The sequence below is a fragment of the Crotalus tigris genome, unplaced genomic scaffold, assembly GCF_016545835.1.
Source record: "Crotalus tigris isolate CLP2741 ecotype Arizona unplaced genomic scaffold, ASM1654583v1 scf7180000019431.395589, whole genome shotgun sequence".
In the NCBI taxonomy this organism is placed as follows: domain Eukaryota; kingdom Metazoa; phylum Chordata; class Lepidosauria; order Squamata; family Viperidae; genus Crotalus; species Crotalus tigris.
In genome coordinates, this window is record NW_024097536.1 from 118,274 (window position 1) to 145,627 (window position 27,354).

Consider the following 27,354-nt stretch of genomic DNA (forward strand, 5'->3'; position numbering starts at 1 on the left):
GAATCTTTGGAAGATTCCAGGTTGGGGAACATTAAAATAAGCAATCAATATATTAAATAATTACCTTACTATTATTTGCACCTCATAATTGTAGTAAAGTAGTACGACTTTGAAGAAAATACAATTTAAATTTATTGGCTAATCAAGAATTTACTCCGAATTTTTAAAATTCGGAGGCGGCATAGAAACACTGTTTCTCTAGTTCATGATCCATGGATTATGATCAGATTGATCTATGCTAGTAAAGCCTTAGTTTTTCTGCTCTCTCTTGCCTTTAGGGCTTCAATTATATCTACAGTCAAGAAATGCATTTTGTTTAGAGAAGAATAGATACTAATGATTCTCTTTAATCATTTAGAATAACACTATCACAACAAACTGTGTTCTAATGTAGCTGAGAGTTTGTAACCCCAAAGCATTTACTAGCTGACATCTAGTATCATATGTGTGGAAGATCTTTATTTAAGATCTCACAACTCCAAGTGGACATTAAGGGACTGAATGAGATGCTTTCTACCACCTCATTTTGAGTGAACATCTAAATGAATATATTTATTTGTGGGGCCTGCTCTAGCTGCCTTCATGGAGCATTGTCCCTTGGCTTAAAACCATGACAAGAATTTGGATCTATTAACAAGGAAAATTGTGGGGCCTTTTATTCACGATGTAAGAAAATACCGATGTCTTAATTTTACGGTTTTGTGGTAAGAGCAAAAGATTTCATTAGGGTTATCCAGTTAAGACATATAGCTGGCAAGGAACAAGCTTAATCAGAGAGGACTTTTTTTGTCCCCCACCCCTCCAGGGAAAAAATGCACGTATGGACACAAATGTAAGTATTATCACCCAGAACGGACAAACCAGCCCTTGAGATCTGTCGCCGACGAGCTTCGCATCAGTGCAAAATTATCTGCAGTGAAAACCATGAGCGAAGGTGCCTTGGCCAAATGTGGCTCGGGGCCGGCCCTTTGCAAAGGGGGGGAGAACCCTTCAGAGGTGAAGCGCAACCCTCCAAAACGCCAGTCTGATCCGAGCATCCGGTCCGTAGCGATGGAACCGGAGGACCGGCTGTCGATGATGCGGAAGCCCGAGGCTAGCTCCGTCCCGTCTCTTGTGACGGCGTTAAGCGTCCCAACTCTTCCGCCTCCCAAAAGCCATGCGGTCGGGGCCTTAAATGCTCGATCGGCGAGTAGCCCCGTGCCTGGGTCTTCTTCTCAGTTCGCCCATCAGAAATCCTCCCTGGAACACATGGCCAGCATGCACTACCCGCCAATCCTGGTTACCAATAGCCACGGGGCTGCGATGAATTACGCGGATCCATACCCCAAGTACGAATCTTTGGGAGACCATGGCTATTATTCTATGCTCAACGATTTTTCCAGTTTGAACATTAGCAATGTCCACAACACAGATTATTATGGTGTCGATCTAGACCAAGGTATCTACTCAAGGAATTCCAGCCCATGTCCCGACAGTTGCTTAAGCCATGCCAGCAATGACACTTACTCTTCGTATACCGACCTGTACCTGGGTGTGGGAGATGTGGCTTCCGAGGATCACGCTAAAGTTCCTCGGCTTCCCCCGCAAAACCGACTTCAGCCTTCTTCTCACGGCTATCACGAGAGCTTAACCAGGGTTCAGAGCTACGGCACTGAACGGCCCAAACATACTCCGCGCAAGCATTCGGCTTCTCATTTAGCACTACACGTCCAACACTCTCTTGTCGGGGCACGGTCTAGTTGCCCAGGGGACTACCCGGCACCTCCAAACGTTCATCCATCCTCAGTCGCGGCCCAACCGAGCCGTGCGCTGGTTATGACAAGGATGGACAGTGTTTCGGATTCGAGACTTTACGAAAGCAACCCTACTCGGCAGAAGAGGCCCCCGCTCTGTCGAGAGCAGCACGCCAGCTGGGATCCGTTACCGTGTGCAACCGATGCCTACTCTTACCATTCCTATCCCTTGAGCAACAACCTCATGCAACCCTGTTACGAGCCCGTCATGGTGAGGAGCATGCCCGAGAAGATGGAGCAACTCTGGCATAACCCTTGGATTGGGGTTTGTGGAGAGCCCCAAGAACCACGTATTATCCCAGAGCACCAGTACCAAACTTATAAGAACCTCTGTAATATTTTTCCCGCTGGCGTCGTCTTCTCCGTGATGGAGAAGAATCCACACATGACCGACGCACAGCAGTTGGCAGCTATGATTGTTGCCAAACTGAGAACAGGGCGTTAGCACGGTATCCCTTGGAATTCCTGGAGAGAAATACCGGCTGCACCAGACGAGCAGGAGGCACCCATGATCCTATAGAGATATTCTCTGCTTTGGGAACAGTTTCCCGCTCCGGTATACCACTCTGTACATTGTTTTGGGCAATTACGTTGACTACGTGTTTGAAGAATTCTGTAAAAAAAAAAAAAAAGCAGATTGTATTATAAGTAAGTATTAAGTAATTTTTTTTAAAGCTGGGATTTTTTTTTTTAAAAAAGGCGTATTTTACAGGAAGTGCATACTTTTTGCATGGATATATATACTGTTTCTTGAATCCAAAAGGTCCTATGTTTGAAAATGAGTCCCTCAAACTTGTTAGCAATTATATTGCATGAGTGAGTTTTGTAGTTTGCAGCGTTAATGGCAGGCTGCTCCTAGGAAAATGCGCTGTGTGCATTTGAACACCCCCCGCCCGCTGAAGGTTGGCCCCTCCTGGCCCATCTCTTTCAAAGAGCTTCTCCGAGGCCCAGTCAGCTGCTCTGTCTTAGTGGTCCCTGGCGAGCACTTCTGATCTGAAGGAGTCTTGGTTCTCTGGGAAACTTCAGTTTGTGCACCCTGGAGAAATCTTTGCTCTCCAAGTGAGGAAAATGGAAAGACAGATTGGCAGGAGCACCACTGCATGGATGCACAACGAAACGGGGTCTTTTGGATTGGGGGGGGGGCTGTAGGTCATGCCCTTTGGGTCATGACGTGTCAAACAGAGACACGAAAGCAAGTAGGACAATTCTCAGCTAAACCTGAACCATTTCCACGTCAATCTGGCTAAAATGGGCAGGCGTGGGTTTTAAAATACGATTAATTGTATAGTTCAATTCTTCGCAGTGCAAAAGCAGTACAATTGTAGCATCCCAAATCAAATTTCACATTTCAGTTCGGCGCGAGTACAGCTAAGCACGAAATGAGTAAACACAGGTTTTGTTTTTTGTTTTTTTTTAAAAAGGATTAAACGACGATAGAAGACGTAGTCGTTTCCTCAAGGATGCTACCGAATAGATAAACCCGTTTCGATTTTTCACTTTTGGAGCCATGCAGAGGATCCAGGCATTTGCTTCTTTGGAGCTGTTTGACTGGCTCAAATCATCTGGGCAAATGTTTGGGTATTTTTGCTCAAGAGCTGGGCAACTTTTGTAGCTAAATGTCTTGCCAAAGAGGCGTTTATCCAGGTGTAGTTAGCTTTTCCATTTTCTTTCTTTTTTTTAAAAGCTGCACTGAGTGGACACCCTTTTTCAATCCAAATGTGTCTTTGAACATTTTGAACCATTACTAACTCGATACGTCTCGAGCTAGGACTTGTTGACTTCTACTGTAGTTTTTTTTTCATGAAAGCCGAGAGGGCCAAGTTACTGGCCTTGGGTTTCTTCATGAGAAGGTGTGACACTGCCTAAAATGTTTCTGACTAGGAAACACGTGGAACGTGAGGCTGCCGTCAGGGTTGTTTCTGGTGTTTTGAGAATGGCTTTCAAGCTGCTTTCTGAATTTTTGTTTTCAAGCCCAGGGGATAAGGGGTTGTGGCGGGGATGTCCGAAGGGCAGTTCATGTCGCTGGAATAATTCCCAGACATACCCAGGATGGCTGCCTAATTTATTTCTATTTGGCATCCGGTAGGGTACACGAGGTGGCTCTAGACAGGGATGATGCCACTAACTGGCGAGGTGGTGATTCTATCTCGATGTCCATCACAAGCATAATTGTGCAGGGATACTAACAAGAAAGAACTTGTTTAGATTTTGGAGATGTCTGCTCAACATATTGAAAAGGGCTACCTAGCGCAGTGGTGGCGAACCTATGGCACGCGTGCCAGAGGCGGCACTCAGTCCTCTCTGTGGGCACACGTGCCATGCCCCGGAGATGGCAACTGTCCCTCTTCAACCAGCCACCTGCTAATTCACCGAGGTCCCATGTGGCCAGATGCACCCATGCGCTCGCTGGCCTCTGTGTACGGGGGCCGATGGTGTCAGGCAGCAGCTGCCCCGGCCTCTGCCACACCTTGCCCTGTGACAATGGCACCCCGCCCTGCCTCGCCTCACCCCACAGGATGAGCCTCCTGCCCACCGCCCCACCTTCCAGAGACCCCCTAGATCTCCCCCAACCCTACCCGGCCCCCACAGGCGTCCCTCCCCACGAGCAACATTGAGGTGATCACGCCCACCTTGTCCACACCCACCCAGTCTGCCATGACCACCACAGCCACGCCCACCCAGTGGGCCATGCCCACCTGGCACCCGGCGATAAATAAGTGGGTTTTGGGTTGCACTTTGGGCACTCGGTCTCTAAAAGGTTCGCCATCACTGACCTAGCGGGTAGCGTCTCTCCAGAGTAGCGTTCTTCAACCTCGGCAGCTTTTGAGAAGTGTGGGCTTCAGCTTCGAGAATTCCCCAGCCAGCGTGAATCCTGGGAGTTGAAGTCCACTCATCTTAAAACTGCCAAGTCTGAGAAACGTGGCTTTAAAGAGAGAAAAATGACATTCATTCCTCTAACAACTTTCCCACCACAAGGGATGTTGATGTCACCTGCCTGTAGCATGGCTGCTCTTCCACAAAGCCACCTTCTGATTTTAAAGACAGGCTTTATTTCCCTGTAGGAAAATGCTGGTGGATCACCTGACATGACCGGTGCATTTGTCATGGTGCGGCTTTTTTCAAATTGCTGCTGGCACACCGGTGGCTTTGCCTGTTGTGGCTGCTGATTGGATTGTGTTTGGATGGTGCACCATGCTGAGTTGACTGCAAAGCAGATCCCAGCATTCCCAGTTTTATCTGGCACTTTAAGAAGCGCCGAAGAAAAATGCAGATTTGCCCTTTGGTTTAATCTGTGCGCCCTGAATATTCTTCGCAATTTTTAGCCCCTTAGTTGTGAAGGACTTATCTAGACCCCTTAATCAATGAGGACAAAACCCCATTTTTTTTGGAGAGAGATTTAAAAAAAGTAGCTGAGAGCAACACCTCAAATAACCAGAAACGACTTTTTGTTTGTTGATACAAATTGTATCTTTCTTGATTGTATAAAAAAAAATGTATAAAAGCCATCTCTAGATTAGCTCAATATTGTACTTTCATCACTATGTTTGTGACACTGTGTGTCAAAGGGGAGTAGCTCATGGAGGATTGATTGTAAATCTTTTTATTTAAAATGGGCACTTAACAGTTTATAGAAAACAAAATAACAGGCAAATTTTGAATTCCATTTTACTACTGTAATGCGCACCGCTAATGTGCGTGCATTTTAAGAGCATTATGCTGCATAAATTATACATTGTCTATTTATTAATACAGTCTTGCAGAGAATTGTTTTTGTAAAATACTCGTGTTCATAAGGCTGATGTTCATATTTATACATGGCTATTGACAGTAAAACTGCTATACATCTGCTTTTGTTTTTAACAGGATAAATACAGAAGTATGGCTTTTCAGTTCGGTTTGAAATTTTGTGTGCTCACAATTTTTTTGCATGCAATTCAGTTTCTATATGTATACAATAGATGTTTCCCATTTTACCCGTCGTAATCTTGTAGACAATTCTAGCAGACTCTTTCAGCACACTGAATGCTGAAAAAAAGCTACTACTGCATGAATTTTTTAAAAAAAATTAAGGATGAAAATATTTTACTGTCAGTAAAAGCTATATATTATATACTACATATTGTTAGCAATATATTAAAATGTTACAAGTCTCTTGTGTGCTTTCTTGGGAAAATGCTATGGAGAGGAAGTTGTATACTATCTGTAGCACCTCTTTTCCTCAAAGAAGGAATTCCCTTTTTGTAAAAAAAAAAAAAAGATTTCAAAATCTACTCTGTAAAAGCAAGGAGAGAATGGCAATTTTAAAATAGTATCTGGTTTTTGTTTTGCTGCTAATTATTTTTCTCTGAAACTGTTGTAACATCTGTTAAATCAATTTACTTCTTTCTGTCTGGACTTTTTCAATACCAGTTCCAAAACTTGACATTTCACTGCCTTTGTCTCTCAATGCTGAATTTCTTCTTATATAGAAGGGACGGTATATATATATATAAAAATCACAACTGCCTATATTGTAAATACATTTTGCTTTTAAATGCTCTTTTTGAGAGCACAGTATGTATGTATTTATTTATTTATTTTGTGTATCAGTATGGTATCTTTTATCAATCTTGAAAAACTAGAAAACCCCATCCTATAAAGTATTTATTTGCATTTGAATTTTCTGTAATACACTGTTATATCAATGCTTAATACTGTTTGCTTAGCTACTGAGAACTGGGGTACATGAAATAATTTTGAAATGTGAGCTTCGGTGATTTTGTAAATATTTAGTTCTTTTTTTGCTTGTATAGCTTCTAGCTACTGTTAGTCCCATTGTAACATTTACAATATTTTACTTTTTTCATTGATAGAAGTACCCGTTACTCTTTAATTGTTCCCCCTAAAAATATGTATATATATATATATATATATATATAAATCTTTGGGTTTTTTTCTGTTGACCCAAATATAAGGTAAGTCTCAATGACAAAGAACGAAGATATACTTTAATTGCCCTGATCCAATAAGACAGGAGTGGCAACTTTATGACCTGTGGACTTCAACTCCCAGAATTCCTTCAGGGAGTTGAAGGCCCATAGGTCATAAAGTTGAGCATCCCTGCAGTGAGAGACGTGACAATAGCTTTTACAAGTGCGAGGAGCAGAGTGTATTATCTACAAGTGGTAGAAAGCCAGAATAAGGGAAAAGGAACGTGGGCACCAGAAAAGGTCACTAGCTCTGGGTCAGGGCTGACACGCATGTCTTGTGAATACTATAATCTGCAGTGCTTTTATCTGTAGCTGCATGTATGCATTGATGGGCAAGGCCTTTCTTTTTAAGAAAGCATGTTTTTTTTTAATTGAAACGGTCGTGATAAGCTCCAAAGCATCAGCTTTCGGGAGAGATCCCCGTTTTTTCCCCCCTTTACAAGACAATTCACGCTTTTGCATATTGCATTGACCTGTATTTGCATGCAGTTGGTTGTAAAGTATCTCCTTATCAAACCAGTGATGTTCCTAACGTGGCCTGAAGTTATCTCGGTTACTTCCTGGTGGTTACTGACCACAGAGCGAATACACTTGTTGCCACTGTGTTCAATGCCTCTTCCCCTCTGCCAGTAGCATCCATCGGTGTGCAGGCGTACTTTTTTGTGGCTCTGCTGATGGATGGCCATCTTGACTTAATGCTGTAGTCTGAGTCGCCAAATAAGAGCGAGAAAACAGTACAAATAACCTAACTACGGAATGCTTAGCACATTGGACCTCGTTAGAAGACACGCCCAGTGGTGCCCTCCAGTTAGTTAGTAAGTAAACTACCTTGTGTGGCTTTGCAAGAGCCCTAACACAATCTTTGAATGAATAGGGTTTGTTCTTGGTTGGCGTCTGTTTATCATCTTTCCTAGGCTGCTGCTTCTCCGTGGATGTGCTCTGTTCTTGCAGAGTCTTTTGAGGATGCTGACAAGCACTTCACCTGCTTACCAATCTAGCCTGCTTGAACCTTTAGTTTCTAGGGACCAGTCTGGGTAGGAATGTTTATTCAATCCTTATCTTAGGACTTTCCCTTACCGTTGGAATTGTTCCGATTTCTGTGTAACACCCTTTGTAGAGATGCTTTATATCCAGGTATTCATGTGTATTCAATAAATGATCCGCTGGCTCAGGTTCTAAAACAGCTTGTTTGTTTCCTCTTTGTAAAATAACAAAGCGAAAACCCACTTGCAGTCTCATAGATGCCTTCACAATAAGCTTAACACGTGTTCTGAAATCCAGATCTGGGATGAATAAAGATGTATGTATTTTAAAGTTGCTTTTCTTAAAATCTTAAGAGAACCTAACACAGCAACAATGATGCGCCATACAAATTTATGGATCCCATGCTTTTTAAAAAAAATTAAAAGCACCTATTAAAAATATTAAAACATTTAATTATTTTATTAAAATACAAAAATGAATTTAAGCAACGGGTAGATCTGTTGGATGGATTAAGTGTGCCTGCTTCCCTTAAATGTCCAGGAGGAACGATCTACGGTGGACAAGTAGCTGTGCTGCCCCCAAAGAACTTTGCCAAGAGCAGGCACGGCACTTTTCCTGGAGTGCCAAGGAAAACCTCTCATTGTGTTGTATCATTGGCGTAGAATCTCCTGCTCAAAAAAGCTGAATCCCACTCTTTAATTTATGAAGCTCACTCTGGGTCCATAAGAGTCCCGCCGTAAGAAAGCCAGACCATTCTGATGAGCTGTAGGAAAAAGAACAGGACCACAATGAGGTGAAAGGACCAAGGCACACAATTACTTCACCAAGTGTGGTTACATCACGTGGCCAAAACTGGCGAAAAGGAAGACTCATCTCCTCCAGGAAATGGAGGGGCACCTGAAATATAATGGAACTGACCCATTCGCTCCTGTCACCCGAGCTTCCTTAGGAAGATTTTGGACAGTTAGAAGATTCTCATAAAAAAGCAAAGCATGGAGTAGGGAAATTTGATCTGGTTTATTTAGTTCAGACTGAAAGAAGTGGAAGCCATCCAGGCCTGAATCGGATTGAACGACAATTTATTGCAGATAGACATAGTTTATTTGGGGACTGTGAGGTCCAAATGATCGGCTCGATACATGTTTTACATAAAAATAAATAATTTATCAGAGCCATTTTTACCCACGGGTTATTCTTAACAAGGATTCTTTTGTTTATTTTTGTTGTATGCTGCCGATGTTGTGTTTGAGTTGGACAGCTGTATAAATGTATAACCCCGACTGCTCTTTAGAAGGCCAGATCCTGAAGTTGAAACTCAAGTACTTTGGCCACCAAATGAGAAGGAAGGACTCACTGGAGAAGAGCCTAATGCTGGGAAAGATGGAGGGCAAGAGAAGAAGGGGACGACAGAGAAGGAGATGGCTGGATGGAGTCACTGAAGCAGGAGGCGTGAGCTTCAATGGACTCCAGAAGATGGTAGAGGACAGGAAGGCCTGGAGGAACGTTGTCCATGGGGTCCCGATGGGTCGGACACGACTTTGCCACTAACAACAGAATATCGTCTCGCACCCCCAGTTGGGAACCCCTGCCTAGAGACATCTCAAATGTTAAAGGGCAGGCCTTCCTCATTAATCACTATTATTCAGCCAGGATTGACCCAGCCTCCTTCCTTCTCCAAGGGGTAACATTAACTCTTCTCCAACGATAGACATTTCCCCAACTCTAGGACAATACTCACATGTGGCTGGAATTTTTCCTGTCTCCGTTCTCCAGCTGATCAAGAGCCGATATCGTGGTATAGTTATCCACTAGCAGGGTATCGGGATCATCCGTTTGATCGGGTAGTTTTCCCAGGGGAAAATGTCTCCATTTCAGTTCAACTGTGGGGGGAAAAAAATGGACAGACTTTAGCAAGACCAAGCACAGCCAATGATGGATAGAGCTCACCCAGGAGGTTCACAGGCGCTGAATTCAAACACTGCACTGAGCCAAAAGGGAACAATCTAGAGCAGGAGGGTCCAAACTTGGCAACTTTTAGACCTGTGGACTTCAACTCCCAGAGTGCCTTGATACCAATTCGAAAATGGGAAAGGCTGCTTGAAGGCACCTCGGTCTTCTGCTCTTTGGTCCCATCTTGGAACCAAACCTTTTCAATCGAATCCGTGGTGTGCCCAGTGTGGAAGGACAGGAGGAGTCACAGCCATCTGAACGTGATGTTCCATATGGCAGGTCCTCAACAGAGAAGCTACACAGTTTAAGGTGACTTATTTGAGAGAAGAACCCAAAGCACGCCAACTCTGCTGGATATTACAGAACAAGCACAGGCAGTTGGAGACAGGATGCCCTGCAAGTAATCTAATTGGGGATAAGCCTGAACTGACAATAGGTTTTCTAGATATGGTTAGAAGCCTGGGTGATCAACCGTAGGCTGTACATCACTGGGAAACCTAAATGTGTAACTGCTCGAGAGATATCATAGCAATAGGAAGTTATCAGTGGCACACCCCCAAGCTCCTTTTGTCCAATAGCAGCTTGGATCTTAGAGCAGGGGTCCCCAACTGTGGGCCTGGGCCCACTACTGGGCCGCGCCCTAATTGCCACCAGGCCGCGTGAGTGGCCAGACAGCACATGCGCGTCTGCGCCAGCATGCACGGCCCCATTCGTGAGTGGTGCCATGAAGCGTTTGTGGCCCCACTCACGTGTCATCACAAACGTCACAGGCACTTGCGCACGCATGCGCCTGCCCCACCCACAAAATCATCCCCTTTTGCTCCCTGCTTTGGGCTGCCAACCTGGAAAGGTTGGGGAACTCTGTCTTAAGAGGATGGGAAGGGTCAAGAAAAGGAAAGAAAAGAAAAAAAAGTAAAGGAAAGAAAGAAAAAGAAATGAAAAAAGGAACAAAAAAAGGAAAGAAAAAGAAAGGATGGGAGGGAGGGAAGGCAGGCAGGTAGGCAAGGCTTACTCACCCATGTTGTTTTACCTCCTAAGAACGCACTGAACAGAGTGGAAACCCTGCTCCCATCTAACTTCACACCAGTTACGGTTTACTTCACTCAGTTCAACTAATAATGGTGGTTTGTGGTTTAACCATGTTCAGAAGCTCCTGTGCAGACGTTGGACATGCCTGCTCTAGTCTACAGACAGGTGCTATGAAAAGGGGTATCTCATTACCCAAAGACACTTATTGTTATTACTATCATCTAAGCTCTACGTTCCTTTCCTCCTGCCCTTCGCCATTCCTCTAGTTCCGCTCCTTCCAACCGCAGGATTACACAAGGCATCCAGAGATAAACTACGCAGTGCTCAGGCCTATTTCTTGCCCTCAACATGCTAAATTGGCCAAGTCCAACGGGTTGGAAGCCAGGTTTTACCTGAGCCGACTTGCCAGAGCCCGCCCTCCAGGGCCTTGCGTCTTTCAGCCAAAACCGCTGGGTCTTCCAGGAAAAGAGGTTCTTGCTGTGAGGATGGCTGAGTGTCCATCTCTTCTTCCTCCTCCTCCTCCCCAGCCAACCTTTTCTCTTTAACCAATCCCGGCAACACCTCCATCCGCCCTGCCTTCTTCAAGAATTTGTGGGCGGCAGCGGCATTGAGCTTCAGCAAGCTCTCCACGGTGTAAATGGGCTGCTTGCAAACGTCCGGTGTGGAGCCAGAACTGGGTAAGGAGCCATCTTCTTGGGTGTAAATAGAGGTCAGGTACAGGAGCTTCTCTTGAGCCTCAGCTGGCAACGGGGGCTCCATGCTCAACAGAATCCTGGCAAGCAAAAAAAGGGAAAGAGCAGAAAAGCGAAAGAAGACCGGATTTGTACAGGTAGCGTCAATGCTGCTAACACCGGATGTTCTTGCTTTGACAGCATATGGAGATGCAGCTATTTTCCTTCTTATGTTTTACTCTTAGAATTAGATGATACTGGGGGAGGGGAGAAGGAGGAATGTGCATGGGAGTTTAGTTAGACATAACAATATTGTATATATATACAGTATAGGTGGCACCATGCTCAATAGTAGTAACTGTGAGAGGGACCTCGGAGTCCTAGTAGACAATCACTTAAATATGAGCCAGCAGTGTGCTACAGCTGCCAAAAAGGCCAACACAGTGCTAGGCTGCATTAACAGAGGGATAGAATCAAGATCACGTGAAGTATTAATACCACTCTTCAAGGCCTTGGTAAGGCCACACTTGGAATACTGCATCCAGTTTTGGTCACCATGATGTAAAAAAGATGTTGAGACTCTAGAAAGAGTACAGAGAAGAGCAACAAAGATGATTAGGGGACTGGAGGCTAAAACATATAAGGAACGGTTGCTAGAATTGGGTAGGTCTAGTTTAACGAAGAGAAGGACAAGGGGGGACATGATAGCATATTCCAATATCTCAAGGACTGCCATAAAGAAGAGGGAATCAAGCTATTTTCCAAAGTACCTGAAGGCAGGACAAGAAGCAACGGGTGGAAACTAATCAAGGAGAGAAGCAACCTAGAACTAAGGAGAAACTTCCTGACAGTTAGAACAATTAATCAGTGGAACAGCCTGCCTCCAGAACAGTAAATGCTCCAACACTGGAAGTTTTTAAGAAGAGACTGGACAGCCATTTGTCCGAAATGGTGTAGGGTTTCCTGCCTGAGCAGGGGGTTGGACTAGATGACCTCCAAGGTCCCTTCCAACTTTACTACTATTACTATTACTACTAAACAATTATAATAAGTAGAGTTGACTATAATCATATAGTTAAATGAATAAATTGTAACTAGGGTAAGAACCAAGGTTATTGAAATAAGATGATAAGAAATGGCCGGGAGGGAAAGCCCGCATTTCAAACTAACTGGAGAATGTGATTTATGACTGTTAATTAGAGGAGGGAATTGTGCTTTGATACTATGTGCTCAGAAGAGGGGAATTCAGATTTTGGCTTTGCCCATGTACGTGCCGATGCTACGCTACTCGAATAAAGATTCTTTAAGGTAAACAATGCCTCGGAGTTCTTTGAAGAGTTTCATCTGTCGGAACCATGACAGGTAGTCCTTGGCTTATGACCACAATTGAGCTGAAAATGTAGGTTGCTAAGTGAAACCTTTGGTAATAAGTGCGTTTTGCCTCATTTTACCACCTTTCTCGTCACAATTGTTAAGGGAATCGCCGCAGCCGTTAAGCTAGTAACGTGGTTGTTAAGTAAATCTGGCTCCCCCGTTGACTTTGCTTGTCAAAAGGTCGCCAAAGGGGATCACGTGATCCCGGGACGCTGCGACCGTCATAAATATGAGTCAGTTGCCAAGCGCCTGAACGTTGATCACGTGATCATTGGGATGTAATGGCCCCGAGCGTGAAAAACAGTCATAAGTCACTTTTTTCAGCGTCGTAAACTTTCTGAACCTTTTTTGAGTGGCCCAACGACTGAAAAAAAAAATGGTGAAGTACTGACTGACTGAAACTCCTCTGATGGACTCTCAAAAATGAGCCTTTTCTAAGACTTTCCGGAATTCAATTTGGGCCTTTGAAACGGTGAAAGGCAACTGAGGTCCAACGCTTGCCTTCCTCTCACTCCCCCCTGGCCCAGAACCACCAAGCCCACCCTGTGGCCCCAGACCCACTCCACTCGTGGACTTACAGATGCAGGAGGTGAGGACTTGCCCAGCACGGCGCATCTAGGCAATCTCTGAGCAGCTTCAGCCACTGTAACGAAACGTAGTGGTGAAATAATCTCAGGCATCTTCGTTTCTTCTGGGCTTTGGAAGACTTTAACTTCTTTTCTTAATCCAGAATCATGGAAAGAAAGAAAAAAACAACAACAAGAAGGAAGGTTCTCACTACCAAACTCAAGAGAAGATGAGAGGCGGAAAAGATACAGGTTGAAGTTCAGATGTCACAAACACAGTTGCCTTCTCGTGTTGCACGGAGTCACTTCCCAACTTTTGAACCCCAGTTCTGCCTATAAAACGGGAGCAGGGGAGTTTAGTTAGACAGACCAGAGCAGGTCATTTGGCCAAAGCCGATGCACTGGATCCGTGTCCAGTTTGGTATTCCTACCCCGCACTTGAATTAACTTTCATCACTTCTGGAACTCCAATTTTGAACCTTTTTGCTTCTCTGCGTGCCATTTTAACTGTGGCCCCAGAGGTGCTGTTTTCAAAAGACCACTGGACTTTCTTTTGTTTTTCCTTGAAGACGTTTCACTTCTCATCCAAGAAGCTTCTCCAGTTCTTTTTCTAAATTTTTTAAATTGTATTTGATTCAACTACAAATAATGCAAACATAACACATATAAATCTAAATAAAAAAACAGTATAAAAATACAAATACTACAGTGCACCTACACCCCTGGAGACCATTTTTATGACCTATATTTCTTCTCGTATAACAACTAACAATGTACAATATATTTCAATTCTTGAGCAGGTTTATTCCCTTTGCCTTCCACCCAGACTGATTTTATAAAATCCCATATTTCATTATAATGATTTACTTTAATCGTCCCTTTTTAAAATTTCATTTCTGTGGTTCATTTATCATTTATTGCCATATTCCATGTTTAAGCTTCTTCTGTTCTGACTGAATGGTGGGGAATGGAAGGATTTGTACCCCTCGCAGTCATCTGGTCGTTAGCAGCAAGGAATATAAATCTTTCCATTCCCCACCATTCAGTCAGAACTGAAGAAGCTTCTTGGATGAGAAGCGAAACGTCTTCAAGGAAAAACAAGACAGTCCATTGTTGCCTTTTGAAAAAAAATCTTTGGGACAACCACGACCTGGAGGACTGAGAATCTCCATAGACATTCACTTTCATGTTTCAGTTAATCATGGCTGTTGTTTAGAGTTCACACAACACAACCGCACTGGGTGAGTGCGGGCAACAACATACTGAACTATCCAACTAGACTTCAACCCTTCAGTCTCGTGCTGTGAAAGTCCAACTTTTGTTTGGATACAAACAGATGATCGCTATTTACGGCTTGGCAGCTTAGGCTGAACAATAACGGATGCTTCCCAAAGCATGTGCAGAGTTCAACCTGCTCTCTTTTGGTGTATGCGGGTAGTCCTCAATGTACGACCACAATTGAGCCCCAAATTCCTGTTGCTAAGTGAGACATTCGTTGAGTGAGTTTGGCCCCATTTTACGGCCTTTCTTGCCACAGTTATTAAGCTGTTAGGCTAGTAACACAACAACAACAATAATAAAAAAATAAAGTTGGAAGGGACCTTGGAGGTCATCTAGTCCAACCCCCTGCTCAGGCAGGAAACCGTATACCATTTCGGACAAATGGCTGTCCAGTTTGGAAAATAGCTTCACTCCCTCTTCTGGCTTCCCCATTGATTTTGCCTGTCAGAAGGTCGCAAAAGGGGATCACATGACCCCGGGACGCTGCGACCGTCATAAATACGAGTCATTTGCCGAGCGTCCAAATTCTGATCATGAGACCATGGGAATGTTGCACAGGTGGTTAAGTCTGAGAAAAAGGCATAATGGCTTTTTTTTCCAGTGCTGCCGTAACTTCAAAACAGTCACTAAATGAACTGTTGTAAATCGAGGACTACCTGTGTAACATTGCCAAAGCAGCAATCAGGAAACTGATGGGTTGGAAAGCTTTAACTAACCCAATTGCAACTGAGGCGTTAACGCCCGGTTTTTATTTTTTAAAAGCACAGCAGTTAATTTGGAGAAAAAACAACCCATCAGCTGATGCGCGATGCTCTGGTGAAGGCTTTTTTTTTTTATTCTGGAAAGTTATCTGGAACCCAAACAACGAAAAGGAGACATTGCAAAGCACATCGCTGGCCAATAGCCTCAACCATTTCTTTGCTCTCTTTTAATATGTTGAATCAGTGGCCAAAGGACAGACCGCTTGCTGGTCACAACCGAATCTGGAAAGCTGTTGTCAACTTGTTTTCAAGACAAGCTTTCAGAACACAGCCTGCTTCACAAATGTGATAAAAAGATAATACCACAAACATATTCACAAAGTGTACTGGTGCTTAATGCACCCTTTGCTCGATTGCTGTCTTAGTAAGGCTGGTATCTTACATCTTTGCTAAATTGCAATTTACTTTTAAGTTTTAGTATTTTCATGCATTTGATAAGTGAGGACAAATATATATATATATTTGCAGAACACAAAACCTTTCACTGGAGCAACACGCAACCTGTTTTTCTGCTAATGATTTTTCCAAATTAGCTGACATGCTTTTTTAATAATAATAATAATAATTTTAAAAACCAACCTGGTATTCACGCCTCAGTTGCAATTTTGAGCTTTTCCAGTATTTCTTTTGCGGAGATTCCATGAAAGGCCATGTCAAAAAAATCTGCGGGAAAACTTGACTAGTCCCCCCCCCCAGTTGTGTTTTTCATCAGCCCCCACACCGATAAAGAGAATAATGCCAAATCTTAAATCTTGTCCGAACACGTCCCAATACTTACTAACTCGCAAGTTAGCCTTCAGAATTTTTGTGATCCAGTTGATGAGGTACTGAGACCGAAGTGACGAGATCCTTGCGTGGGCTTTCAAATCATGAAACATTTTCTCCAGCAGAGTCTGAGTGAAATGTCTGGAGTGCAAACTTCCCAACAGGGGCTGCCAGAAACGAAGAACGGCTCGAGGGATTTTGAAATCCCACTTGTGAGTTTCTGCACTCCGAACGACAAGGCAGAAGAAGAGCAGGGAAGAAAAATAATTGTAAAAACCGAGTATTATATAGGAGCAACAATACCCAGTCCTCTTTGAATTTTTGAATCATTCACTGATATGAACTCATTTTTCGCTACAGATCATAGTTTCTTTCTATTATTATTATTATTAATAATAATAATAATAATAAAGTTGGGAGGGACCTTGGAGGTCATCTAGTCCAAACCCCTGCTCAGACAGGAAACCCTATACCATTTCAGACAAATGGCTGTCCAATCTCTTGTTAAAAACTTCCAGTGTTGGAGCATTCACCACTTCTGGAGGCAAGTTGTTCCACTGGTTAATTGTTCTAACTGTCAGGAAGTTTCTCCTTAGTTCCAGGTTGCTTCTCTCCCTGATTAGTTTCCATCCATTGCTTCTTGTCCTGCCTTCAGGGAAATAGCTTGACTCCCTCTTCTTTGTGGCAGCCCCTGAGATACTGGAGCACTGCTATCACGTCCCCCCTCGTCCTTCTCTTCACTAAACTAGACATACCCAATTCCAGCAACCGTTCCTTATATGTTTTAGCCTCCAGCCCCCTGATCATCTTTGAGAAGGAGTTTGTTAGATAGTTACTTCTTTCATGGGATTAATCAGTAGCATTTGAGTTTCTTTCCCTATACCATGCAGTCTTGGTTTTCCCAATATTTAACCTTATCATAAAATAAAATTCACCAGCAATCTTTAATATGTTTTAGCCTCCAGTCCCCTAATCCCCTAGTAATTGAGATGTTATCAAAGGGACCATGAGTCTCTCTGCCTGAAGGTTAAAACCTGCAACAGGAATTTTTCAGGGTCTTGCTGATCTGGCATGTAGTAAACAGCCTTCGGTAGTTTCAGTCGATTAAATTAAAATGAAAACCCGTATCTTTAAAATAACCAGTTAAAACCTCTTCTTTTTAGCCCCGGAAATCCTACCTATTTGACGTTTCGTGGCTTTGGTTTTTACCTTAACCAAGTAATCGCTTTTGAGTGTTTGAATGGAATGGCAACACTGCCCAGACAATTAAATCGATTGCCAGGATCCAGTGCGGGTGATCTGCACAGATTTTGAACAGCCAATGGTTGAAGAACTTTGCTTGTTCAACCAAGGGGGAAAAAAAAAAACAACTCGGTATACCAACCTTGAGGATGAATATTCAAGATCTGCAAAGTGTCAGCAGTGGGAATGAGGAAGCCTCCTTCAAGCAATGTCTTAGCCACAACTTCCCTATAGGAATTGTAAAGTCCAGTCAGTATTGTCCAGTATTGTCCAAGCCCCCTTTTATTCCCTCTCTCATTATTATTATGGCTTATCACACAATCAGCCAGATGTTCAGACTGGATTTTTGTCTATCTATGGAGTCCTTCCCAAGGACCTGAGATAGGAAGATGTCGTTGTTTAATGATATTAAAGGTACCCTCACAGGATTTAAGCTGTTCCAAGTGAAGCTGCCTTTTGAAATTGACCGATGGTGATTTTGTCAATGCCGACAGTGTTCAAGTGTTGATCAAGATGTTTTGGGATCGCACCCAAGATGCCTATCACTATTGGCATTGCCTTTGCTTTCTTTTGCCACAGTTGTTCTCTTCCTATTTGCAGGTCTTGGCATTTTGTTATCTTGTCCAGTCCTGTCTCTTCTGTTCTGCTGCCTCTAGATATTGCCACATCCACCATCCAGACATTTGGGATTTTTTAATTGACAATTGTTAAGTCTGGGGTGTATTTGGTAATTTCTGTTGATTTGGTCCTCCCTCTTCTACAGGCACTCATGCAATCACCTTCCCACAGCTTCCAACAAACAAAGTCAATGAGACATGCCCGATGACTGTTAAGCGATTTAACAAACTGTGATTTGTTTAATGACCACAGCAAAAGAGGCTGTAAAATGAGGCGAAACTCAATGACATGTTCAGTCTTACAGGCTGGGTTTCTAATGCCTCCTCTGCTCTCTTCCATTTCATTGATGCAACCCTGCACGTGGTTTGGCTGCATTTCTACTCTACAGAGAATTGCTCCTAAGTGCTTTCCAACCGATCCTAAAATCTGAAATATGTATTTATAAGGAAAAAAAAATCCCCAAGAAGAAACAGACTTCTAAAAACCTAGCCTTAAATAAAGCCTACTTCTTCTTATATGGACATCCAGGCTTTGAGGATAAAACCGCCTCTACTGCTTCAGTCAGCACTCTCTAAATCTCATATTTTTTAAAAAAAGGAAAGAAAAACAGCACAAAAGAAGACACAACGAGACTTTCTTCTTATTTCAGTAGGTTTTTTTTTACTTGCAGGGAGGTTAAAAAAAAAACCCACAAGGGAGATGGTTATGACTGACTCAGGAATTCTGGAAGCTGAAATCCACATACCTGTTTTCTTGTAATAAATCTTTCATCTGGGCCACGACCCACTCCACCTCTGAAGTAGCTGTGGTCCAAAGTTTGCAGGCCTGGTTGACATCTGGCTGCTGTCGGAGGACCTAAGGCAAGAATGAAGAAGAAGCACATCAAGAAGCACAACCTGGCAGATGGTTCCACTGGTTAATTGTTCTCTCTGTCAGGAAGTTTCTCCTCAGTTCTAGGTTGCTTCTCTCCTTGATTCGTTTCCACCCGTTGCTTCTTGTCCTGCCTTCAGGGGCTTTGGAGAATAGCTTGACTCCCTTCTTTGGGGCAGCCCCTGAGATATTGGAAGACTGCTATCTGTATTTGGAAAATGTACAAGTGACATTTTCTCCATATTTATGTATCTGGTTCTAAATAGCAAGTTTAACAAGTTTTGTGAAACAGACCATGTATAACTGGAGAAAGAGAGATTGAAGTAATTGTGTATATTTACTCCTACAAATAGAAGACAAAGAAGAGATCTGGTTCCATTCTTCCACTATCTGACCTGTTGGTGCACAGAAGAAAATCATAACCTTTTTTTCCTATGATCCTGGTGATCAAGACATGAAATGATGTTTTTAAGGTTGGCTTACTGCAGATGTACATCATCATCATCAAGTTGGAAGGGACCTTGGAGATCATTAAGTCCAACCCCCTGCTCAGGCAGGAAAGCCTATACAATTTTGGACAAATGGCTGTCCAGTCTCTTCTTAAAACCTCCAGTGTTGGAACATTCACCGCTTCTGGAGGCAGGTTGTTCCACTGGTTAATTGTTCTCACTGTCAGGAAATTTCTCCTCAGTTCCAGGTTGCTTCTCTCCTTGATTAGTTTCCATACAATGCTTCTTGTCCTGCCTTCAGGCGCCTTGGAGAACAGCTTGACTCCCTCTTCTTTGGGGCAGCCCCTGAGATATTGGAAGGCTGCTATCCTATCACCCCTCGTCCTTCTCTTCATTAGACTAGACATATCCAATTCCAGCAACTTTTTCTTATATGTTTTAGCCTATAGTTGTTAAGTGGGATCCCCTTACTTGCTATAGATGTGGTTTTGCCCCAAACTGCAAGTGCTGGTTTGCACCAAAACCACCATTAAAAAAATGGTCATGTAATCATGGGATACTGCAAATAGCTATAGAGGCAGCTGTGTTGCTGAGCGCCCAACGTGCGGTCATGTGACTGTGGGTGTGTGTTTGTGTGACAGTAAGAACTTCGGATCCAGGTTGTAAGTCCCCTTTTTCAGGTAGGTTGGAATTTTGAATGGTTGCTAAGCCACCGGCTGTAAGTTGAATTGAATGAATCAGGAGACTTTGCTTTGTCCTTGCATCAGAAAGCCCAAATTTGCAGTCACTCCTCGACTTACAGCAGTTCATTTAGTGACTGTTCAAAGTTACAACACTGCTGAAAAAAGGGACTTATGACCGTTTTTCACGCTTACGACCGTTGTAAAATCCCCGTGATCAGACGATCAACATTCGGATGCTTAGCAACTGATTCGTGACGATTGCAGCGTCCCGGGATCATGTGATCCCCCCCTTTGGAGACCTTCCGACAAGTAAAGTCAAGGGACACACCAGATTAATTTAACAAACATTTAACTTAACGACTGCCGAGATTCGCTTAGCAGCTGTGGCCAAAAAGGTCATAAAACGGGGCAAAAGTCACTAAGGAAATGTCTTGCTTAGCGACATAAAGTTGGGGCTCCATTGTGGTCGTACATCGAGGACTACCTGGACAACCTTTTAATCAAAGCAAAATATTTTGAATGTATACTTTATTTTTTTTTCACTCACAGTTAATTAATTTCCAATGGAAAAAAAATTGGTGGTCTGATAAAGAATCTGCACAGCTCACCTCAAGTTGCTGGTTTTTAAAGGAGGTCAAAACATCTCTGACTTTTCCTAGGGGAAGAGAAATTGGGGGAAAAATAAAAGAAGTCTTTAGAAACCACGGGAAGTGCAGAAAGAAGGAAGAACAGACAGATCTGAACACACCCACCACAGAGTTCCTGGTGTTTCTGCTCGTCCAGTGTCTTCTCCGGATCTTCTTGACTGCTGTCCATCTCATCCTCGCCATCCGCTTCTGACGATTCTTCCGTTTCCTCCCCACCTTCTTCGACTAAGCTATTGCCCAGCTGGCAGCTCCAATATGAGCGCCGAAGCCAGTCCAGCACGGTATCACAACCTGCAGAGAAGAACGGATGGCAGCATTATAAAACAGACACGGCAATAGTTGTCTCCGAGGAACTTTTTCAAAAGGCAGCTGGACTGTTTTTTCCCCTTGAGGAAGAAGAAGTTTCGCTTCTCATCCAAGAACCACAATGTCTTCCTCCTCCTCCTCCTCCTCTTCCTCCTCCTCCTCCTCCTCCTCCTCCTCCTCTTCTTCTTCTTCTTCTTCTTCTTCTTCTTCTTCTTCTTCTTCTTCTTCTTCTTCTTCTTCTTCTTCTTCTTCTTCTTCTTCTTTTCTTCCTCCTCCTTTCATCCAAGAAGCTTCATCATCCAAGAACCAAAATGTCTTCTTCTTCTTCTTCTTCTTCTTCTTCTTCTTCCTCTTCCTCCTCCTCCTCCTCCTCCTCCTCCTCCTCCCTCTTGGAAAAAAAAATCCCATTGCATATTTGCCCCCAACAATCTGGGTCCTGATTTTACCGACCTCAAAAGGATGGAAGGCTGAGTCAACCTTGAGCCGGTCAGGATCGAACTGCTGGCAGTGGGCAGAGTTGGCCTGCAACCTAACCATTGCTCCACTATGGTGACTTCACCAGAATAAAAAAAAATAACACTCTTACCTTTTCGGCAGGTCACCAGCTGGGGAAGGGTGCCGTGGGTCAAGTCATGACGGAGGTCCACAATCCAGATTGGGATGTTCAGCTTGGAGCAGGAAACAAATGATTATTAAAATCAGAGGGGGAAGCAAGGCATCTTAGCAACATATGCTTGAAATACCACTGATGAGGGCAATTGTTTTAAGTTAATAAACTCAAACCTCTTTTACCTCTTTAGCTAGGTGCCTCAGTGGAATGGTAACCATCTTCTGCCTCCGCTCTGTGATGAGATTCACAAACCTGTGGATGATAGAAATGTTGAACAATTTCAGGGAAACTGTTTTGCTTTGAGAATATAATCTGAGCCTGAATCAAACCCATTCAAAAATGAAATTTAGTTTCAAAGTGAAACACATACATGATACACACCTAAACATACTATGTACAACATATGTATATACCCACACCCCTACATATATGTAGCAAATAAATATTAAATACTTTCCCTCTTGAATATATAACGGAAGGAGAAAGCTTGAGAGTTTGCAAGGTTAATGCTGTATGAAATGAAACTATGGCTGAATCTGAATGTTCTGCTATGGATACCATGAAGCCTCCTCCCAGAAGGTAACAAGGAAAACAGGTCGTGAAGAGGTTGTGTAGTGTCCCAGATAATCTTATGGATCCTGCTCAAGCAAAGCTTCTCTGCCATGTCCTGGACAGAAGGGAGTGAACTGCCAATAATCTTTTCGGCCATCCTCACCACTCTGCACCGCCTTCCTATCTGAAGCAGGGATGCCTCCAAACCAGACTGTGATGCTGTATGACAGGATGCTCTCAATCATCCCTCTGTAGAAAGTGGTCAGGACAGGGGAAGGAAGATGTGCTTTTCTCATTCCCCCAGCCTTCAGCCATTACCTTGAAACTGACTGTTGAATATGGCCCATGACATAGGAGCTAGTTACTCGAGGGGCTGCAAGTCTCCCACAGTGTCTTCTTGGCTAATTGCGTGGTTGGCATGCTCCAAGTTCCTTCAATTAAACAATGTCAACTCTTGGGAGCCCAGAAGTATGCCTGCCCTCTAGAATGAGGTTCCCCCCCCCCCAAGATCTGGAGGGTCCCATGTTTTGGTGCTTTGAAGGGGCTTGAAGACCTGGCTCTTTATTCAAGCCTTTGGCAAGATTGAAATCCCTTGGATGGTGTGGGTTTGTTTCTTTTTTTCATTCACTTCTTGTCATTTTTTGAATCTTTCTTTTCATTTATTTTTTTAAACATTTCTGTGACCAAGAGTCAAGAAGCATCAGTGACATGATGGCAGTGTTCCAATATCTCAGGGGCTGCCACAAAGAAGAGGGAGTCAAGCTTTTCTCCAAAGCGCCTGAAGGCAGGACAAGAAGCAATGGATGGAAACTAATCAAGGAGAGAAGCAACCTAGAACTAAGGAGAAATTTCCTGACAGTTAGAGCAATTAGCCAGTGGAACAACCTGCCTCCAGAAGTTCTGGGTGCTCCATCACTGGAGGTTTATAAGCAGACATTGGACAAACATTTGTCTGCTTAAGGGGGGGTAGGGCTGGACTAGAAGACCTCCAAGGTCCCTTCCAGCTCTCTTCTATATATTAAAAACTCTATCTCTTTCTTAGGCCCTCCAGTAAACCTTACACCGCAGCTTCTGTAAGAAGCTTGTTCCCTCTTTCTCACAACTCTTACCTCACCAGTGCCAGGCCATAGGTCAGGATCAATTCGTGGGATTTCAGAACTCCAGAGGCATCTAGGAGCTTACAGCGGATCAGATCGGCAGTGCATTCCACGGCTAAAGGCATCTTGGACCCAAACCTAGTTTCAGAGTTAAACACAGTAATATTATGATCTTCTCTACCCAGTCATTTACCTACCTTCTATGGCTGACCTAGAACACCTTTCAAGATTACAAGCATCCTTAAGGAGAACATCAACTGCAGAAGCACGAAGCTGAAAACACCAGCCTGAAGATGACGAATGGGACTTCGTCGAAACGTCGTCAAGACACTTCCAATTTTACGCGGGAGAAAACCCGAATAACCAAAGACCTACATACAAACTCCCGCGAAAACCTCAGAAAACACATACACACACACACACACATGCATAAGTGTCTACTGGGTCATTAACTTATCTTAGGGTGCTGAGCGAACAGAAACTCCTCAATCGTGGCTACCGTTTTCTGCCCACCTTCCTTCTCACCTGCTCTTCCAGACAGACACTCTGTCCAGTGCATCTCGTTGTGTCTGGCAGTCCTCACAGTACAGCCCCACCATCACTTGGTCCCACTCGGCCTTGCTCTGCCAAGGAACCACATTCCACGGTCTCTTCAGCCGGGGTGTCTTGGCTGCCAGTTTCCATCCTGGCTTTGGATCTCTGGGCTTGCTGGCCATGTTGCTGTAGCCCTGCCCTTCTTCGGCTCCCTGGAATCCAGCGCTGCAGATCTAAAGGAAGCAAGCCAGCCACAGATTAAACCCCCCACCAACTCATTCCCAAGTGCTCTACAAGTAGTCCTCCACTTACATCCGTTCGTTTAACGACTGTTCGAACTTACAATGGAGCTGAAAAAAGCGACCAATGACCGTTCTCACGCTTAGCAACCGTTGCAGCATCCCCCAGGGTCACGGGATCAAAATTTGGATGCTTGGCAACTGGCATGTATTCATGACGGTTGCCGTGCCCCGGGATCACGTGATTCCCTTTTGGGACCTTCCGACAAGCAAAGTCAATGAGGGAAGCCAGATTCACTTAAACAACCGTGTTACTGATTTAACAGTGGCAGTGATCCACTTAGCAACTGTGTCAAGTAAAGGTCGTAAAATGGGGCAAAACTCACTTCACAACTGTCTTGCTTAGCGGTGGAAATTTTGGGCTCAGTTGTGGTCGTACGTTGAGGACTACCTGTATTTAACTCCAAGAGCAATCTTTAAAGTAAAACCGACCGAGACTTCCCCATGCTCTGTCTTGCTGATGATCAGCGCCCTCATCTTTCCCAACAATATGTTCTCATACTTACTTATTTCTCACTGAGAAAATATATTTTGGGGGCAGTCCCTCCCTCCCTCTCAGCCCAACCCACCTCACAAGATTGTTGTTGTCGGGAAAATAGGAGGAGGAAGGTGTATTGAATGTTCGCTGCCTTATTTATGAAAATAGCAACATTGAGATGTAAAATAAATAAATAAAATGGAGCTACCTTACTCACTCACTGTGACGCTGGGCGGTTTACAGAAATAAAACCCCAATACAAAACCCAGTAAATCCTCACCACCCTTGGTGACAACAATTGAACCAACCATTTCATGGCCTCTGAATCATCTGGGTGAGTGGCCCCCTCTGCAAAACTCTTCTGGCACACCATCAATAAACAGAATAACAAAGTTGGAAGGGACCTTGGAGGTCTTGTAGTCCAACCCCCTGCTCAAGCAGGAGCTCCTATACCAGGGGTACGCAACCCAAAACACTCAAAGAGCCACTTGGACCTGTTTCCCACTGAAAACAAAACACTGGGAGCTGCAAAACCCTTTTGATATCTAAAATGAAGATAACACTGCATCTATCCTTTTTTACCTTTATTATATATATATATATGTATCATAAAGGTAAAAAAGGATATATGCAGTGTTATCTTCATTTTAGATGTCAAAAGACTCTCTGTCTCTTTCTCTCCCTTTCCTCTCTCTCTCTCTCTTTTTCTCCCTTCTCCCTCTCTCCGATCTTCTGCTCACCTGGCAAGCTGGCTTCAAGCTGTTCTCCAACAAGCTGACACACATTCTTTATTGGGCTAGCTCAGGGGTAGGCAAACTTGCCTCTTTTATGACTCATGGACTTCAACTCCCAGAATTCCTGAGTCAGCATAGCTGGGCTAGCTAGCTCTCTCCTGCCCTTCCTGCTTCCTGCTGCAGCAAAGGGAGGAGCTCCGCCCAATAAGCTTTTCAGCCCCTTGGAGACCACCGTGAGTCCCCTCTCTTTTTTACACACACACACACACACAGAGAGAGAGAGAGAGAGAGAGAGAGAGAGAGAGAGAAGGGAAGGCAAGTGCCTCTCTCTGTCTCTCTGCAAATGGCAGAAGAGGCTGGGAGCCACAGGGGAAGGCTCAAAGAGCCACATGCGACTCCGGAGTCACAGGTTGCTGACCTGTGTCCTATACCATTTCAGCCAAGTGGCTGTGCAGGCTCTTTTTTTTAAAAAAGCCTCCAGTATTGAAGCATCCACGATTTCTGAAGGCAAGCCCTTCCGCCGGTTGATTTTTCTTACTACTAGGAAATTTCTTCTTAGTTTGTAGGTTGCTTCTCTCCTTTGATTAGTTTCCATCCATTTGTCTTGCCTTCTGGTGCTTCAGGTTAATTGTTCTCACTGTCAGGAAATGTCTTAGTTGCTTCTCTGCTTGATTAGTTTCCCTCCATTGCTTCTTGTTTTGCCTTCTGGTGCTTTGGAAAATAGGTCAACCCCCCCCCCCTCTTCTTTGCCAAAGCACCGGAAGGCAAGACAATGAAGCCATGGAACATTCTTCAAACTACGAAGAAACAAGAAGCAACATTCACGCACGGTCACCATCTTCTTCTCTAGCCCTTGGCCCTAACACTGCCCTGTTCCTGCCCCAGGTGCACAGATTTGGCCCTCCCTGCAGCAAAACTCATGGATCTGGAACCTATAAGCCACCCAAACTCACTTTTCAGGGGAGATGGATGGCATAAAAATTTAATTAACAAATGAATGAATGAATGAATGAATGGCCCATTAGATAGGGTTTTGTCGACTAGACAGATTTCCGGTTATAGAAATGGCTAGTGATATAATAAAGTGTAAAAACAAAACAGTTGAGGCTAGAGTGCTTTTTACTTTGTACTGTGCTACAAAGAGTGGGAAGTCAACACCTTTTTTTCCCCTTTCCCTTATTTCTGACACCTCCTCTTCCCCTTTCCTTTTCCCTCCCTTAATCTTCTATTTCTAATTTTTTCTTTGTATTTTATATAGTAAATAAAACAAAAACAAACAAAAAAAATGAATGAATGAATGGACAAAAACTGAGAGCACCAATGAAAGGAGAGGAAGGACAGCCCAGCCAATCTGAAAGGCAGCAGGTTGTAGAAAAGTTGGGTGAAATATTATCAGTCTTCCCCCCTTCCCCCCCCCCAAAAACCCCAACCCGGCCACTTTTAAGATGGGCGGACTTCAACTCCCAGAATTCCCCAGCCAGCTGGGAGTTGAAGTCCGCGCATCTTAAAAGAGACCAGATTTGGAAAACACTATTATTATGGATGATGATGATGATGATGTATTTCACGCATGCCCAGCAGACACAAACCCGTGTCGAACACGCCTTCAAACGTGCCCGGAGAGACCCAACCCGCATCTCCTTACGGAAAACCTCCCTGGCCACACACCCCCATCCGCACGTGCCTGCTTCGGGTGATCCCCCTTCCGTCCAGCGCCAGGCGTGGGCACCAAGCCCGATCGCCCGCCGTCTTTTCCGGACAAAGAGCGCCCGGCAACCGCCGACCCGAAGCCAGCGACGGCAGCTTCCCGCGGGAAGGAGGCGGTGCTGGGGCGGGGCGGGATGGGAAAGTAGCCAATCCCCATCGGGAGGAGGAGGAAAGGAACCAATCGGGGAGGACGCGAGGCGGGATGTGCAAGAGTGGAAGCGGAAGTTGGTGACGGTGGGCGCGATGCATAGATCGCCCTCAGGATACGGGCTTCCGGTTGTTTCAGGGCCAGCGAGCGCCCCCTCTGGCCTAGAGGTAAACCCTCTTCTGCCAGCGTAGTAGAATATTGTCTTACTATATCTATATTAGAATAGAATAAAGCTG

At 44.1% G+C, this 27,354-nt stretch overlaps 2 protein-coding genes across 4 annotated transcripts in view; one reads left to right on the forward strand and one right to left on the reverse strand.

The window, feature by feature from the left end:
• Nucleotides 1-2,441, forward strand: part of ZC3H12B (zinc finger CCCH-type containing 12B) — a 43,521-nt gene extending 41,080 nt beyond the window's left edge. For all 3 annotated transcript variants that reach the window (XM_039362399.1, XM_039362400.1, XM_039362401.1), the window contains one exon: nucleotides 806-2,441. In XM_039362399.1, the coding sequence (XP_039218333.1) occupies nucleotides 806-2,238 (1,433 nt within the window). In that variant the 3' untranslated portion in view covers nucleotides 2,239-2,441. The remainder of the gene's footprint in view (nucleotides 1-805) is intronic.
• Nucleotides 2,442-8,178: 5,737 nt separating this feature from the next.
• On the reverse strand, nucleotides 8,179-27,074 carry LAS1L (LAS1 like ribosome biogenesis factor). Its single transcript, XM_039362396.1, has 14 exons — nucleotides 26,948-27,074; nucleotides 23,744-23,985; nucleotides 23,231-23,356; nucleotides 21,752-21,821; nucleotides 21,546-21,627; nucleotides 20,759-20,944; nucleotides 20,615-20,661; nucleotides 18,750-18,859; nucleotides 17,529-17,614; nucleotides 16,158-16,364; nucleotides 13,350-13,491; nucleotides 11,119-11,498; nucleotides 9,486-9,627; nucleotides 8,179-8,510 (listed from the first exon to the last, which is right to left on the reverse strand). Exons 2-14 carry the CDS (start codon nucleotides 23,932-23,934, stop codon nucleotides 8,420-8,422), a joined length of 1,860 nt encoding a protein of 619 aa, XP_039218330.1. The 5' UTR covers nucleotides 23,935-23,985; nucleotides 26,948-27,074; the 3' UTR covers nucleotides 8,179-8,419.
• Between the last annotated feature and the right edge of the window lie 280 nt (nucleotides 27,075-27,354).